Here is a 15744-nt window from a genome sequence, read left to right as displayed (position 1 = left end):
TTCCCTAACTCCCAAAAAACACCGTGCTAACATAAACTAGGAGAAACTCTTTGATCTCCTGTAAACACCAGGCCACCAGAGTCCCCGTCCCACTGTTTTTATTGTTGCTAGGTTATTCACAGCTCTCTCCCGCACTGAAACTTTATTTAAATGCTATTAATATTTCACAGCCACGCAGGTCAGTGCCAAAGGGCAGAGTTTTACTGAGGTGTCTCCCAAGATGAGGCAGCTCTTGCCCTGTGCCGGGGCTCGCTGCGCTGCACTGGAGGGTGCAGTGCTGCAACCTTTACCTTTGCTGTCCCCCAAAACCCTCTGACACCTGCTCCTCTGCCAGGCACACGTGCAGGGCTGTACCAGGAAGCGAGGCAGGGCGCATGTGTGCAGCTGCTGAGCTCCTCAATCCTCTGGAATTCACACAGGAAACGCGGTGAGGATGGAGCAAGGAAAAGCGTTTATGACAAGTGGGAAGGTCTGCTTTGTCCTGTGTGGCTGGAGAGCGGGAGCCCTGATGGCTCTGTGCCTCCTGCAGCAGGCTCGAGGTACGTGCACACCTGAGTGTTACTTTTCTTTTCATTACATGGCTTTGTTGGTAGGAGGAGAGGGAAATTTTAATCAGTTGAAATGAGAATGATTCACATGAAGTGGAATATTCCATGGTAAAGAAGCGACAGTTTAAAATCTGTCTGTGGGAGGTGTCTTGTTGAGGGCTAGTGATGGTCATGGTGGTCTACTGGAAAAAAGAGGGGCAGGAAAATATACAGGACAAACCTGCAGCTCTGAATTCCTGTTAGGATCTGCCCTTGGAGGATTGGGACGGAATGAGAAGCGTGGCAGAGCCGTGTCTGCCCTGTCCAGGGAGGCAGGCGGAGTTTGTGGGTTGTAAATCAGTGAAATGCAGTGAGAGCACGGGGAAAGCCACTCAAAATTATAAACCAGATTGTTCATACAAACGTGAGTCCTAGCTCTGAAAGCTATTGAGATGAAGATGCTTTATGAGAGACAAGGAAAACATTGCATCACACCTGCTTCCAGAGCCAATTTCCAGCCTTTAATGAAAGGCTCAGCCTCAGATAGTGGCACCACCCTAATGAGAACCCAATGGTACTTCCTGTCCCCAAAGACACCTTTAAATCATTCACATAATTTTCCCTTTTGACCAGGTCATGTTCAGCTTCTCCCTCCTCAGAATGTGACCCTGCTGTCCAAGGATTTTGCCATGATTTTGACCTGGGCTCCAGGGGAAGGCTCTCCCCCAGATGTGACCTACACCGTGAGGTACGAAAGGTAAGAGCTCCCAGACCACGTCTGATCCAAGGGGTGGCACAGGGACAGCTACTGGGCATCTCTCCTGATTAACGACCGTCCTAATCATCAGTGACCTTCCACCAAACAAAACACGATCCATCTGGGAAGTGTTCCAAACTCTGAGCACCACTGGCTCCCCAGCCTCCCAAAGCCTTCCTTCTCTTGCTCTATAAATCCCAGCAGAACGTGGTTAATAGTTTGGTGTGGTTGTTGCCTCCAGCCAGGATCGCCTGGACAAATGGATGAAGGTTCCTCACTGCAGAAACATCCCCAGATCCTTCTGCAATCTGACTTGTGCCCTCTCCAACCTCTACGTGAAGGTCCGGGCTCGGGTGAAGGCGGTTTGGGGCCGGTCCCAGTCGCCGTGGGTGAAATCCCAGTTCAAGGATTACTACTCAGATGGTGAGTGCTTGCCAGGTGACAGTGACAGACTGGATGGAAGGACATTCCCACAGACAGACAGACCACATCCACAGCTATCCAGGAGCTTTATGGATGGCAGAGGCTTGAGTGAGCAGGAACAGCAAGGGGCTGGGATCATTTGAGGATGAATTTTGTAGCAAGTGTCAGAATTTGTTCATCAGTGTCCCAAAGTGGCTCCAAGCTCTCTGGGGTGTTTTAGATAAAGAGGTGTCCTTTGCCTCCCTCTTATCACAAGATACCAGCTGGAAGTGAGGACCAGCCATGAAGGTGTCGCTGCTGGAAGGTAAGAGCCGAGCCAGCCCCACTCTCACACCTGCTCCCTCCATTGCAGTGGAGCTGGCTCCCCCCGTGCTGACCCTGGACGTCAGGGACAATTCCATCCTTGTCAGTGCCTCCTTCCCTCTGCCCACCTGTGTGGAGAACCTCACCTGGAAGTATGACTTGAACCTCTGGGAAGCGGGATCTGAAGACAAGGTCAGTACGAGGGGCTCTTTCTAGGGAGGAACTGAAAGAGCTTCAAAGTTCTGGGCAGAGAGAGAGGGACTGGATGCAGGGCCTGGAGGAAATGAACCAGCCAAACCAGAGCCAAACCAAAGCCAGAGACAAAAAGCAGAAGCGTGTGTATGCATCCTTATTTTTTTTTTGTAGTTCCCTATTTTTTTCAGGAAGGGAGGCTACACCACAGTCAGTCTGAAGAGCTGAGGTTTAGACCAACCTAGCCCGGTGCCACTGGCAGCAGTGCCTGGCAGAGCAGAGCCCAGCACAGCTGGAATTCCCACCTGGATCCATCAGTCCTGGGGTCACACAAGGGATCCATGGGCTAAGGTGACACAGAAACATCACCCCAATAATGAAAGAATCACCTCTCCAACCCTCTGCTTTGTCTCTCCACAGAAGAAATATGAGGGTTACTTCAGGAAGGACACGGTGACCATCAACACCACTGCCCTCAGAGGCAATTACTGCTTCAGTGCCAGGGCTCTCTACGAAAGCATCAACTTGAAGCACAGTGAATTCTCCCAGCCTGTGTGTGTGCTGTTAAACCACAAAGGTATGGCCCTTCTCAGGAAAGGATGTGGGAGACATCCAGCGGGATGAGGGCAAGGCAAAGCTTTCCACTAAAATCAGGTTTTCACCACAAAAAAAAAAAAAGAGCTTCCTGTTAAAGGGACTGGTTGGATTTTCTGGTGAGTGGTTCCTGCTTTCTGTAGAAATAGTTTCATTTAAAAAAAGCCTGAAATGTTTTCTGAAAACTTTGGGTATTGTATGTCAGTGTAGAGCCCATAATTCCTATAAAAATAGCACTCACAAGAGATTATTTCTGTCTTTTTCATCAGCACAGTGGAAGTTCCCACTTCTGGTTGTGATCCCTCTGTTTGTCCTCCCCATCTTTGTGGCCAGTCCCTTCATCTGCTGCCTGGTGAAACAGGAGGCCAAGCAAAGGAAGATGCCTCAGGTTTTGGTATGACCCAAATTCGGAGGTCCCCTCCTGACCCAGAGTCTTGTTGGTTTTCAGAGGGTAACTGGGGAGGAGTGGGGGGTTCTGCACTTCTCAGTTTTACATTTGTGATTCTCATTTTTGAAATAACCTTTCTGACATCCAGATTCTTCTTTTGAAAGCACCACAGGCTCACAGTTTCATTCCTTCTCCCTGGTAGGATTTCTCTCAGTTTAAAGCTGCTGGACCAACCTTCCACTTGGAGCTCGGTGGAAAGGAATTCTGCAGTGATGATCTGAGCTGCTCAGAGAAGCCAGTGCCTCAAAGGAGCACAAACAGAGCTTTAGGAGGACACCACCTACCATGGATGGCTTCTTTCCCATCATCATCATCATCATTGTCATCATCGTGGTCAGAGGATGAGGAGGAAGAAGACAGCAGCACTTTGATCCCATACCATGGAATGCCTCGGTATCCAAAGAGACGTCTCGGCTCTCAGCCATCCCCAGCAGCTGTGGGGGAAAGCAGCCTGGATTCAGGATCTGGAGGTCTCTCTGTGGCCAGTGCATCTGTGCTTGACCTCAGAGCCCTGGGTTTCACGCTCTTTGCAGAGAGGAAGGGTGAGCTGGACACCTTGGGGTCCCAGGCAAACGAGGAGCCGTGCCTTTATCTCTGCTCCTCTTTGGAGAGGACATCCCTCACTGGTGTGAGATTCCCAGGAGCCAGAGAGCAGGGACAGGATGATGGAGACAGGGATGAGAGGCTGGGAATGACCCCCCTTCACCCCTTGCTGGGGGGGATTGGTGCTGAACCCCATGAGCACAGGAAGGCTCCTCATTCCTCCAGGGATTACCAGAAATCCATCCTTGATGTGCAGCTCCAGCTGGCCTCGAGCTCCCCGGGCAGAGAGGATCCCAGCAGGCAGCTGCTCATCCCCTTGTGGACACTGCAGGTGGCAGAGGACGAAGGCATTGCCAGTGACTGTGGCAGTGACAGCTTTACAGAAGGGACCCCTCCCGAGTCCACAGTGCTGAGCGATGCTTTTGGGACAGAGCAGAAATGGGATCCAGAGCTGCGATTCCCAGGCTACGAGCACTCGCATTACTTGGGAAGGATCTGAAGTGCCCAGCAGGTCTGGGGAGTGCCTGGAGATCCCGGAGAGCTCCAGCTATCCAAGCAAGGATCCTTGAACAAGGACAAAAACTGATGTCTGGCCTATCAAGGCAATGGCTTTAGGGACACAAAGTGCATTTTATCGCTAAGTCACCTCGGTATTGTCCCTGTCCCTCAGGCACAGCCTGAGCCAGCCAGGGGTGAGGGAGGCTGGGACATCTCTGAGGGACCACCCAGCAAACAGGCACGGCCTGGAGGTCACCTGAGACTTCAGATCAAGGGCCTGAAAATGCAGTGTTGTGCCTGCATGTGGATTTGGAGCAGATTTGGAGCTGCTTTGTGTCACCTTTGCTTCTCTGTAAGTCCAGAGCTTGACTGGGAGTTCCTTACAGAGATATTCAGCAAGATCTGGTTTTTGTGGGATGAAAAGTTCTCCACCTCATCCTGCAGAAATCACCTTCTGTGTTCCAACAGAGGGAACCAAAGCTGAAGTGTGCAGCACGTTTGTTTATTTATTTTTTATTTTATATTTATTGAAGCTGAAATTCCTCCTGCTGTGCAGAATGTCTGATAGCAATAATATTTTGATATAAATCTCCATGTCTGCGTGGTTTTGTTTTCCAGAGCTACAAAGGGGGACTGCAGCTCATCCTGAAAAAAAATTACCTTTAAACAGGACCCCAGGCTGGAGTGGAATTCTGAGACTTCCCAGCCAGGTCACTTTGGTCACTGCTGAACAAAGAATTACAGAATGGTTTGGTGGGAAGGGATCCTGAAGTTCCTCCCACTGCAGCCCTGCCATGGCAGGGACACCTCCCACTGTCCCAGGCTGCTCCAAGCCTGTCCAGCCTGGCCTTGGGCACTGCCAGGGATCCAGGGGCAGCCCCAGCTGCTCTGGGCACCCTGTGCCAGGCCTGCCCACCCTCCCAGGGAAGGATTTCAGTCCAGTATCTAATCTAGATCTCCCCTCTGGCAGTTTTTACAGCCATCACCTTTGTCCCATCACTCAGTGCCCTTGTAAAAGCTTTTTATGCTCCAGTTTCAAAAGGAGCCTTTGTGTGAAGGGCTCCCAGGAAAGCAAAGCATTAAAAGAAAGAGGAAAACACTCCCCAGCCATTCCCTGCACGCAGGGAGAGGGCTCAGATGAGGGGAGGGTGTTGGTGGTGGGTATGAAAGCTGAAATCCTTTGAGAAGCAGGAAAAAAGAAGTAAGGGGTGGTAGGAGGACCGGGAACTGCTTTGCAGCAAGATGTACTCATTGAGGTCCTGAACTGAAGTCCAAAGGAGAGGTGGGGAAAGGATTCACCAGCTGGACTATTCCTTTGTCCTCTGCAGTGTCCTCAGGTACATCCTGCATTGTTATCCCTCCAGTTCATTGGGAAAGACGCAGATGATCCAAACATGATCACCACCCAATTTCTTGTGCAATCCAGGAAAACCCCCCGGGCTTTGATTTACAGGAAGCTCCGAAGTTGAGTAACCTCCACAAAATGCTTTTGACATGTCCCAGCTCTGCAAACACAGCCTGGGATCGGTTCTTGTCGTGTCCAGGGAGCTGAGGGACAGGCTGCAGGCCAGCTGAGCTGCACAGGCGGTGGCAGCATCAGCTCCTCATTTCCCACCAGCAGGGCTTGAGAGCTGTTTTCCTCTGCAGAAGGGTCAGGCACGGCCAGAGCACAGTGCTCCTCTCCCAGAGCAGCTGCTCTGGTCTTATCACAGCATCAGGGAATCATTTTCTTAGGAAAACACTTCGGGGATCATCGAGTCCAACTGGGAACCCACCCTGTCCCCAGGGCCACATCCACACACGGAGGGTTCATGCCCAGCACTCAGCAGGCTTGCTGCAGTCCCCACACACTGTGAGGAAATCAAAAGTTTGAGAGAGTTTGGAAGATAAAACCCTAATTTTAATCTTGAAAGTCGAGTTTTGGACATCTTCAGGTCCCCGAAGATTCAGAGAGGTAAAGTTTGAAGTTCTGTTCTCAGAACTGAAGGCTCAGGTGGTCTCTCAGCTCTGCCCCATCACCCAGCAGGAGCGTGAGGGAAGGGAAAATAGAAATACTTCTATTGGGCTGCTCAGGAAACACCCTAACAAACAGTTGGACTTAATTAGACCCTGGTGGATAGGTGTGTCTGGTTTAACAAACCTGAGGCCTCTGCCTTTGTCCAGGTGAGCTGAGAAAGACAAAGTGCCAGTGATGCACCGTGGCAGGGCTGGAAGCACAGAGCCCTTCCACACCCAGGCAGGGCAGGAACAGAAACAGCATCAGGAAATCCACAGACGAGGAGGGAAGCAGAAGGGGCTTGTGAATCATGTTTCATGTTTGATTCACATGTTTGGCTGCAAGGACAGAGCAGTGAAATCAACATGCAGAAGCACACAGGGTTTGTATTTTGAAAATGGAACAACACACACTATGGAAAAGGGACTGAATCCCTTTCTTCCTGTCCCTACAAACTCCCAGTCCTTATCACCTGGATTCAGTCACAGAACTTTACACTGTAAACAGCCACAAAAATAAACATTGTAGGTGTACAATAGTCCCTGCAAAAAGCTGTGGGACAGCAGGTGCTCCTCCTGTGGAAAGGCCACCACTCTTCCACCTCTTGCCCACAGCAGGTGAAAAAAACCCCAGTGCTCTGGCTGATTTTCACTGTAAGAAAGCATTCAGAAGGATTTTTGGAGGAAATAGGTGCACTGCTTGCAGCAGGTTTTAAACCAAGCAGGTGCACAGCTCTAAGTTTTAATGTCTGGAGTTGTAACAAGCTCAAGTTACTCGACCAGAAAAGCAAACCTCAAACCCCAGGAACCTCAGGGAGGGCTTTCAGGCAGGAAGCTCTCAGCAAAAAGGTATTTGGCTCTTTTTCAGGAGCTGGGGATTTTCTCAGCCTCTGGCTCGTGCACCTTTGTACAGTCAGGCGTGCACTGCAGGGGAGAGGTGCTCCTGCTGTCACTCGGCGGTGTCACACATGCGCAGGGCTCCGAGCAGCCGGGAGCTCAGAGCCCAGGGAAGGCAGGACAGGAGCTCTGCTTTGCTCTGTCACTGAGCAACAAATCCAACCTGGCCTGGCAAGAAAGAATTCAGCCAAAAGGTGATTCACCTGCACACAGGAGCAGCTGCCTGCTCTCGCAGCCCAGCCTGCAGAGTCATTCATGAAGGGATTTCTGATCGTCCTGGCTGCAGCTTCAGTGGTCGGTAAGTCCTGAGCTCCGCTCTGCTTTGCTCTTTGTGGGATTCTGTTTGATCCTGGAGCCTGCACTGCACTCCTCTTTCCTGAATTATCACCTAGAGAATGAGCTGTTGTCTGAGTTTTCTTGTGAGCTCTCTTCTCTCTCCTTGTAGTAACTCCCATGTGTGGCTGCTATGCCGAGCACTTCGGGGATTAGTAGGGAGAGGGAAAGATTCCTTCACTTCAAAGGGTTTGTCACTGTGCTAGGACGCAAATCCTACAGCAGTGGAGGATGTTCACTGGTGTCAGGGGGCTTTGGATCAGTCTCCTCGTGTCTTAAGCAAAGGCACAAATGAATACAAGAACAGTCCTGATTTTAAAGGAGGTACAAACTGATAATGTAATAAAATGAGGGAGTCATCGTAGAGTGGATGGGTTGGAAGGGACTTAAAGCTCATCCCATCCCACCCCTGCCATGGCAGGGACACCTTCCACTGTCCCAGGCTGCTCCAAGCTCCATCCAGCCTGGCCTTGGGCACTGCCAGGGATGCAGGGGCAGCCCCAGCTGCTCTGGGCACCCTGTGCCAGGCCTGCCCACCCTCCCAGGGAATTTCTCCCAGATGTGTAACGTAGATCTACCCTCTAAAAGCCATTTAATCCTACTCCAGATGTGACGAGCTCACTGCTGGGTGAATGAAGGATAAACCTGCTCTTTCCAGACACCAGCTTTCCAGCAGCCAGCCGTGTCATCCTCTGCTGTGTCTGGGATCTCACCCTGTGAAACTCCTCAGCCCAAGGGACTGTCACACTGTGAAATATCCTGGTTTCCCCCTGCCCACACTTGACTGTGCTTGTGTTATGCTGCTTTGCATAACAGTGTTCTAGCACAGATAAATGTGGGAAGACAGAGATTTCCCACTCCTGATAGGATCAGGGTATTTGTGACTCAGTTTCCAGGGTGCTCAGACAGGGAATCCCACTCCTTCATACCCACACTGCCGGCTCCTGCTGAGCCAGGATGAGCAGAGGCAAATGTGGAGCTGCAGATGAAGTCAGGACAGCATGTGGAGTAGCCAGCAGCCCATTCCTGCCCCACTTCCCTGCCCAAATGCCACACACAGGACTGAGAGGGGATCTGTGCCCTTCTGCCTGACCCTCCTCCACTCAGGCAGCAGATTGAGCTGCTCCGTTCTGGTCCACGGGGGAAGCCTGGAGCGAGGATCCAGGTGGGGTTTAGTCTCTGTTCCATGTGATCTTGTCCAAGGCAGCCCCCCCCAGGGCTCAGCTTGCCCATCTGTGCTATTTTCATCTGCTCACTTTGTCACCTCATTGTTCACTGCAGGCTGGAGCCCTCACATGCCCCAGGTGTCCATCAGTGTCACAAACCAATGACCCCCTTGGAGGGTCTGCCTGTGATCTGAATTCAGAGTTTATCGATCCTGCAGTTAGAAACTCTTGTGGATCAGATTTGCTCTGTGTTTTCTCGTGGTAAGAGAGACACAAAATCCTCGAGGACTTTTCTGCAGCACCTCAGAGCCTGTTTGCTACGGGAGGGCCACAGTGGGGTCGTGCTGTCCAGGGACACATTTGCAGGGACAGGTGACGTTCCTGACCCCAGGGAAGAGCAGCAGGGCTCAGAAAGCAGGGAGCTGGGCTGAGCTGTTTGCTGTCACCCCGGCACACCCAGGCCAGAGTCCAGACACCGGGTGTCACTCTGTACAGGCACTTTCCATCCAATAAAACATGGAGCACGAGAGGAGAACGGAGCCACATCTTCAGGAGGTGACACTGAGCTCCGCATGTCACTTCCTTGAGCAGGGGCAGAAAGCAGAGACATTCCCAGACCTGATTCTGGGCCTGAAAACAGGTTATTGGTCTTATTTTATCACCCATGTAAAGGCTCTTAAAGAAACCTGATTAGAAATTCAAGGATTCTCTTTCTGATTTGAGTTTTTGAGGCTTTTCTGTATAAATTCCTGATTTCTTTGGGATAAGTCAGTTGTCTGCAAGAGTGTGATGTGAACACAGTTTGAAGCCTTGTTCTGCTCAAGCTCCTTATTTTCAGCCCAGCTTTAGCAAAACGCCACAAGATCCATTTTCATTGAGGGCTGAGATGTCAGAAGATGCTCTTTCATACCAGTTTCTCTGCTCCTTCAGGTATTGTGACTACAGAGAGATCATCATGTCTGAAACGTGCAGCATTTTCTTCCACAAACTTTGAGAACATCCTGACGTGGGAAACGGAGGCAGATATTCCCCCTGGCACTGTGTTTGATGTCCAGTACAAACAGTATGTGAAGTTTGCTTCTTTTGGGCTGTTCTTAGGGGTCTCAGAGAGAGAAGGGCCAGGAGGGAAAAGCAGATTTTTGGATTTGTTTCTCCTGCCTGTATTATGGTTCATATCATGGTTCACATAATCCTATGAATATTTGAGGATGATTCGAAGTGGGAGATGATGCTCATTTAAGCAAATATTTTACATCTTGGCTTGCTCTGCTCCATTACTGAGCTACTCTTGCCTTCAGCAACTTCCTTCTCTCTGTTCCATTTTCCTCCAGTCCTGTCCAACCAAACAACCTCAAATCCCTGTTTTGTCCTCAGGTATGGGGAGAAATCCTGGCTCACCAAGCACGAGTGCCAGAGCATCACCCAGCTCTTCTGCAACCTGAGCAGGGAGACAGAGAACTTCACGGAGCACTTCTACGGGCGGGTGCGGGCGCGGGGCTGCTCCCCCGGCTGGGTGCGCTCCGAGCGCTTCGAGCCCCGCAAGGAGAGTAGGTACCAGAGGAACCCCAGAGCAGCCCTGCCTCCTGCCCCCTGCGTCCTGCCTCCTGCCCCCCTCCTCCTGCCCCCTGCCTCCTGCCTTCTACCCCCTGCCTCCTGCCTTCTACCCCCTGCCCCCTGCTCCTGCCCCCTGCCCCCTGCTCCTGCCCCCTGCCTCCTGCCTCCTGCCTTCTGCTCCTGCCCCCACAGGAGCCCTGATCAGCTCTGTGGCTAAAATTTCCCTCTGAAAAGTCCCCAAGAATAATTCAAGATGGCATCAGCAGCCAATGGTTGTGAAGAGCCTTCAGACCTTGGCACAAAAAAGCTGTGAGAGCTTGGATTAAAGCTCTTGGCAGTGCCGGGTGTGGAGTGTGCCGGTCACCAGAGATCAGCGCAGGCACACCTGTAAGCTGGTTAGGATGGGAACTGGGATTTGGGCAGCTGTTACCTCTGGTGGGGTTTCAGCCCTCACATACATGAAGGAGGACATCCTGCAGAGGGACAGGGAACATGGAGCTGGAAAAGCCTGGGATGACAATTCCTGGGGACTGTGAAGGTACAGAACCCCAAACCACCTCTGTCTGCAGGGACTCCTGCCATGCCCACACAGCTCAGACACTTCTTGTCCAAACAGAAGTGACCATTTCAGCGAGTCTGGGCCGTGTCTGATGTCAGATGACGTCAGCACAGCTGACAGTGCCTGTTGTGCCTTTCCCAGCCATCATAGGGGCCCCCACAGTGGAACACGTTCCCCACGTCCGCTCCATCAAGTTCCTGATCCGGCCCCCCCTGACCCCGCTGCGGGGGGAGGACGAGCAGCAGCTCACCGTGGAGGACATTTACAGCAAATTCGGGGCTGTGGATTATCACCTGACAATATTCAACCAGAGGACGCAGCAGCAGGTAAAGCACAAGCTCGGGCACTGCGAGGCTGGAAATCCCGTTTCAGATGAGCTGGAGCAGGATCTCGGTTTACCCAGGATGGGGGAGATTTCTGATGCACAAGGGAAAGCCTTGGAGCTTTAACGCTCTTTAATTCTGGGAAAAAAGGACTTTCTAAGAGTACTGTGTCAGTAGCAAAAAGTAAAACCATCGGTGACTAAAAATTGCTTGAGTAGTTCAAGTCTTAAGAAACTGAAATGCAGAATTAAATACAGAAATAATGGAAAGCAAAATCATATAAATATGATTCAGAACAAAATCAGAGTTTGATACACACAGAATAATTTGAGCCCTGGAAGACCTCATTAGTAAATAATATTTTACGCTGAATTTTGCAACTGAATTGAAGAAAATTTCATCTTGCCCAAATACAGATTTTACCTTTCTTTTCAACAGTGGACAAAGAATGAGCACAACAAAGAATTTGAAGTTTCCAACTTGGACCCAGACACTGAATACAACGGGACAGTTTATATCTGTCTGCTCCAGAGAAGGAGCAAACCTCAGGTGTTTTGGGTCAGAACACTGGCAGGTGAGGCTGTTAACTCTGCTGAAAGTTGAGAAGTCCAGCTGGGATGTTGGATACACAAAATGCATTGATTGTCAGCAGAGAACGTTTTAATAATTTAAAAATTCATTCCTATGAGATGAAACCTGTGACATCACCTACCTAATTGTGACATTTTTCAAATCCAGCTCTTTTCCCACTTGTTCTTTCCCCAGACAAGACGTGGATTCTCTACTGCCTGGTGGCCCTGGCCTTCTGTGCTGGGCTGCTTTTTGCTGCCACTGCTTACGTGACCTACAAATACATCAAACAGCGCAGTGCCCAGCCCAGGGCCCTGGTGAGTGCCCTCAGCCCTGCAGCTCAGCTTGCAAATCACACAATCAGCCCTGCCTGGGCTTGGAAAGGTCATTTAGTCCATGCTCTGTATGGGGTCCACATCTGCCACTGTCCCAGGTGACTCCAAGCCTGTCCAGCCTGGCCTTGGACGCTGCCAGGGATGCAGGGGCAGCCAGAGCTGCTCTGTGCCAGGGCCTCAGCACTCTCTGAGTGAAGCATTTCTCCCCAGTACCCAATCTAAACCCACCCCCCTTCATGTACAGGGTTAAGGAGCGTGGTCTAGGCAATCACTGCTACTGATATTTTAAAGTGCTCAGAACCTGCCCCAAACTGAGCCCCTTGGGTTAGGCAGCTAAACCTGAGGCACCCTAAATCCCCAGTTGCCCTTGAAACCCTGGGATTCCCACCTACCCCTCATCTCCCACAGCACGAGCTGGGTTTCCATGCTGATGAGCTCAAGGATTTTCATGCTATTTCCATGCTGCAGGGCTTAGGCCAAACCTTGCAAGAGTGAAAGCAGGAGATTTTCTTGCTCATATTTCCAGACTGCTCAGTTGATACACACTGAGAAGTGTCTGTATTCCTGTGAATGGTCATTCTCCAGGAGGAATAAAAAAGCAGAGCTCTTTAGTCAGCAGAGCAGATCCCTGGTGGCTGTTACTGGCTTTTACTGACACTTCTCCAAAGAAAATGCTAGAGTAACTAAAGCAGCCTTCAAGGTCACAGCTTCTTGGCAATAACTCGTGCTCTTTTATCTTCTCCACCAGGACTTCAGAGGGATTCCATCGTTCCAGCCCCTCACACTGACAGTGGAGCACATCATAAAGCCCCTCAGCTTTTCCAAACCTTCCCCTTTCATCCCCGAAGTGCAGCTGGCCCAGATGAGCCAACATTTGGACTGGGCCCTGGAGCCACCACGGCCTTCCTGTCCCTACCAGCGGCAGGTGGATGTTCCAGCACTGCAGCTGCCCCCTCAGCCCTGCCGGGTGGAAATGCCAGCTCCCATCACCGCTTACACTCCTCAGAGAGCTGAGCAGAGCACTGCTGCTGCCCCAGGCAGCTCCAGCCTGGCCCTGACCTACGGGCTGTGCGTGGAGGGCACGGACACGAGCTCACAGCCCGAGCAAAGGCTGAAGGAATCTTCTCCAGATCGTTCTGAGGACGGAGAGCTCCGAACCCAAGGGCTGGGAAAGAGCTGCAGCCGCTGGGAGTACAAAGAGCAGCAGCCAAAGGAGGCCCTGTGGAAGAGCAGGGACAGACTGGAGTCAGTCGTGATCCAGGGGAGCCCTGGGCAGACGCAGCTGCTGCTGCACGGTGAGGGGCTGGAGGATGCAGAGCGTGTGTCCCAGCTGTCCCTGTCCTTGCTGGAACAGGGAGGATGCTACAGACAGCAGGCAGCCCTGCCCCTGCTGCCGCCCGCAGGGAAAGCCGCCCCGGGCTGCGCTGCGGAGGAGGAACTGCTGGCAGCTCTGCCTGCAGCCCTGCTGCTCTCGGTCCGGACTGGGGGTGACCTCCCTGCAGAGAGCCACGGGGAGCACTGGGGGCTGCCAGAGCCCTTCCCACCCCCTGCGCGCACAGAGCAGCTCCCGGGCGCTGCAGCCGTGGAAATGTTCCCCGCAGCAAAGGGGCTGGGCTGCACAGAGCTCAGCGTGTCCCCTGCCGGCAGCCCGGGCCGGGCCAGGGGCACTCCTCTCGCCATGCTCTTCAAAGATTTGGACCTGAAAGTGCAGTGGGATGAGGAGAGCACAGAATGTTATTAGGAGGACTTAATGGTATTTAAAGCCAGATGACGTTTTCTTGTGTGGACAGAAGCAATGCAAAACCCCAGCTGGTGCTGGCTGTGCTAACAGAGCTCGGGGCTGTCACACTGCTCCATTGTGCAGTTTGGTGCCTTTAGGGACAGAATTGCTCCTTGTTACACTGCCACGCTGTACCTCTGCCCTTAAACAACAGGTCTTTCTTTCTCGCATATTCCCAAATTTATTATGAATTGGATTACTTTACAAGATCAGTGAAGATTCAGTTTCCAATCCCAGATTCAGTTTACTGAAAATTGGGCAAAATTCACAAACTGTATGTGCTCTTTGCCAACACCTGAGACAGAGGGCTAAGATGTAACTCCCTTTGGAGAAATTCAGGTCTGCAAACCTAGAAGGATTTCATGTACCACGGTACAGTAAAAGAAGTAAACAGTTTCTGGCATTCTGCCCTTGGATAAATGACTTGGAAAAGAATATTCCACTTTCCTGGAATGGACTTTGCCTTTAAAGGACTCATTGAAACTGGGTAACAGCTCCTGATGCAGCAGTTCTGTGAAGTGTGTCCCTGTCCCCTGTGGTTTTTAATACTTGTACAAAGATAAAGCCTTTTTTAATACCTGTACAAAGATAAAGCCTTTTTCATCTCAGCAACAGATAAATGCAGCCTTGGCCCAGTTCTGAGCTTTCTCAGCTGCTGCTCCTTCTGTCTCTGCAGTAGTCACACATCCTCTTCCTCCCCTGAGGTCCCCAGGGATGAAGCACCCGGGATCACAGTCCAGGCAGGCAGGGATGTGGGGACTGCAGCACTCCCCGTTCAACCCTCAGTCTCAGTTTATCCCAATCCCAATCCACGCATCAGTAATCCCCACAGGAGACCAGGGAGGGCTGGAGCTCTCCCTCCCACCCCTCCCTGCCCGTGAGGAGCCTGCTCCCTGTTCCTGGCACATACCCCCGAGCTGCCATGACCCTTTTTTGGGAGTCCAAATCCTTGGAGCACTTGGACCTCCACCAAAAGGAAGCTAAATTCTAATTCAGGGGCCAGAGGAGGTGATTGTTTTTCATTCAGAGGAAAGCACAGTTCAGCCTGTTCATTTCCACTGCTGTGGTTATTAAATGTGTCTGAGGACATTGGTTTTAGAGAAGTGAAAGCATTTACAGGAATAAGCAAGGTTTGACTGGTATGGGGAAGTATTTACTGCACGAGACCAATCTGACCAGAGCTAAAACTCAGCTGCTCCCACTCCAAGAGCACTTGGGGCTTTTCTCAGCCCAGGAAAGCTGAAGCTAAAGGTTAAATTCCACTTTTTTTTGGGGTGATTTTGCAAATAAGCCATAGGCTCATGAAGTGAAGATTTCTGATGATTCAGCCCAGGATTAGAGGAACAGTCTTAGAAATTTTACAGGCCAAGGTTCAGCTCTGAGCTCCAGCACCAACAACTGCTGAAGGACCAGCCCTGTGAGGCCAAAAGGTCAAAATTCCAAGTGTGCTGAAGAAGTGTGAGGGTATCAAAGACTGAAATACGTGCACGGCTTGGGCAGTGAGCAGCAGGACATTCCCAGGGAGCTCCCTCCATTCCACTCACTACCAAAGGGTTTGTGGAATGTCCTTTGATCTGCTTCCTGTGCTCTGTGCCCCAAAAAACAACACACAGAGAAATGCTGTGGCTCCTGGAGTCATTCCCAATCCTGGGGACCCCAGGGGTGACATTTTTTTCCACTAAACCCCCCCTGGAGAGGCATTTAAAGCCAGTGATGCCAATTACCTTAGCCAGAGTTGCCTGTGAGCTGCGTATCTTGTGTCAACGCTATTCCCAGCGATGCTACCGGGGAATAACCAACAGTTTGGGCTGTGTTGTGAAACACAACCCCCAGCACGGCATGAGTATGGGCAGAGTCGTGTGGAAGGGATGGGGGCCTTGGGAGAGCATTTGAATCTGCTGCTAAAATTAATATATTTTCTATTTTAAAAGCCTCTCCAAATCCCTC

The 15744-nt window shown here is 51.3% G+C and overlaps 2 protein-coding genes across 2 annotated transcripts; both read left to right on the top strand.

The window, feature by feature from the left end:
• The first annotated feature begins 222 nt into the window (after positions 1–222).
• IFNLR1 (interferon lambda receptor 1) lies at positions 223–4799 on the top strand. The gene is made up of 7 exons (XM_038160927.1): positions 223–539; positions 1161–1284; positions 1526–1707; positions 2060–2202; positions 2623–2779; positions 3066–3190; positions 3387–4799. Exons 1-7 carry the CDS (start codon positions 434–436, stop codon positions 4284–4286), a joined length of 1737 nt encoding a protein of 578 aa, XP_038016855.1. The 5' UTR covers positions 223–433; the 3' UTR covers positions 4287–4799.
• A 2074-nt stretch (positions 4800–6873) lies between these two features.
• On the top strand, positions 6874–14988 carry IL22RA1 (interleukin 22 receptor subunit alpha 1). The gene is made up of 7 exons (XM_038160926.1): positions 6874–7475; positions 9607–9739; positions 10051–10223; positions 10931–11115; positions 11551–11686; positions 11878–11999; positions 12766–14988. Exons 1-7 carry the CDS (start codon positions 7433–7435, stop codon positions 13756–13758), a joined length of 1785 nt encoding a protein of 594 aa, XP_038016854.1. The 5' UTR covers positions 6874–7432; the 3' UTR covers positions 13759–14988.
• Positions 14989–15744: the final 756 nt, after the last annotated feature.

The sequence above is a fragment of the Motacilla alba genome, chromosome 23, assembly GCF_015832195.1.
Source record: "Motacilla alba alba isolate MOTALB_02 chromosome 23, Motacilla_alba_V1.0_pri, whole genome shotgun sequence".
Lineage (NCBI taxonomy): Eukaryota > Metazoa > Chordata > Aves > Passeriformes > Motacillidae > Motacilla > Motacilla alba.
The sequence above is the reverse complement of the archived record's forward strand: the minus strand, read 5'-3'. Positions and strand labels throughout refer to the sequence as shown.

What these genes read in the sequence shown, in the direction of transcription:
- IFNLR1 (XM_038160927.1), top strand. Translation starts at nt 434, where the DNA reads ATGGAGCAAGGAAAAGCGTTTATGACAAGTGGGAAGGTCTGCTTTGTC. An exon ending in TGTGCTGTTAAACCACAAAG is followed by an intron (nt 2,780 to 3,065) that starts GTATGGCCCTTC and finishes CTTTTTCATCAG; the next exon opens with CACAGTGGAAGTTCCCACTT. An exon ending in GGAAGATGCCTCAGGTTTTG is followed by an intron (nt 3,191 to 3,386) that starts GTATGACCCAAA and finishes TCTCCCTGGTAG; the next exon opens with GATTTCTCTCAGTTTAAAGC.
- IL22RA1 (XM_038160926.1), top strand. Translation starts at nt 7,433, where the DNA reads ATGAAGGGATTTCTGATCGTCCTGGCTGCAGCTTCAGTGGTCG. An exon ending in GGCTGCAGCTTCAGTGGTCG is followed by an intron (nt 7,476 to 9,606) that starts GTAAGTCCTGAG and finishes CTGCTCCTTCAG; the next exon opens with GTATTGTGACTACAGAGAGA. An exon ending in ACCAGAGGACGCAGCAGCAG is followed by an intron (nt 11,116 to 11,550) that starts GTAAAGCACAAG and finishes TCTTTTCAACAG; the next exon opens with TGGACAAAGAATGAGCACAA.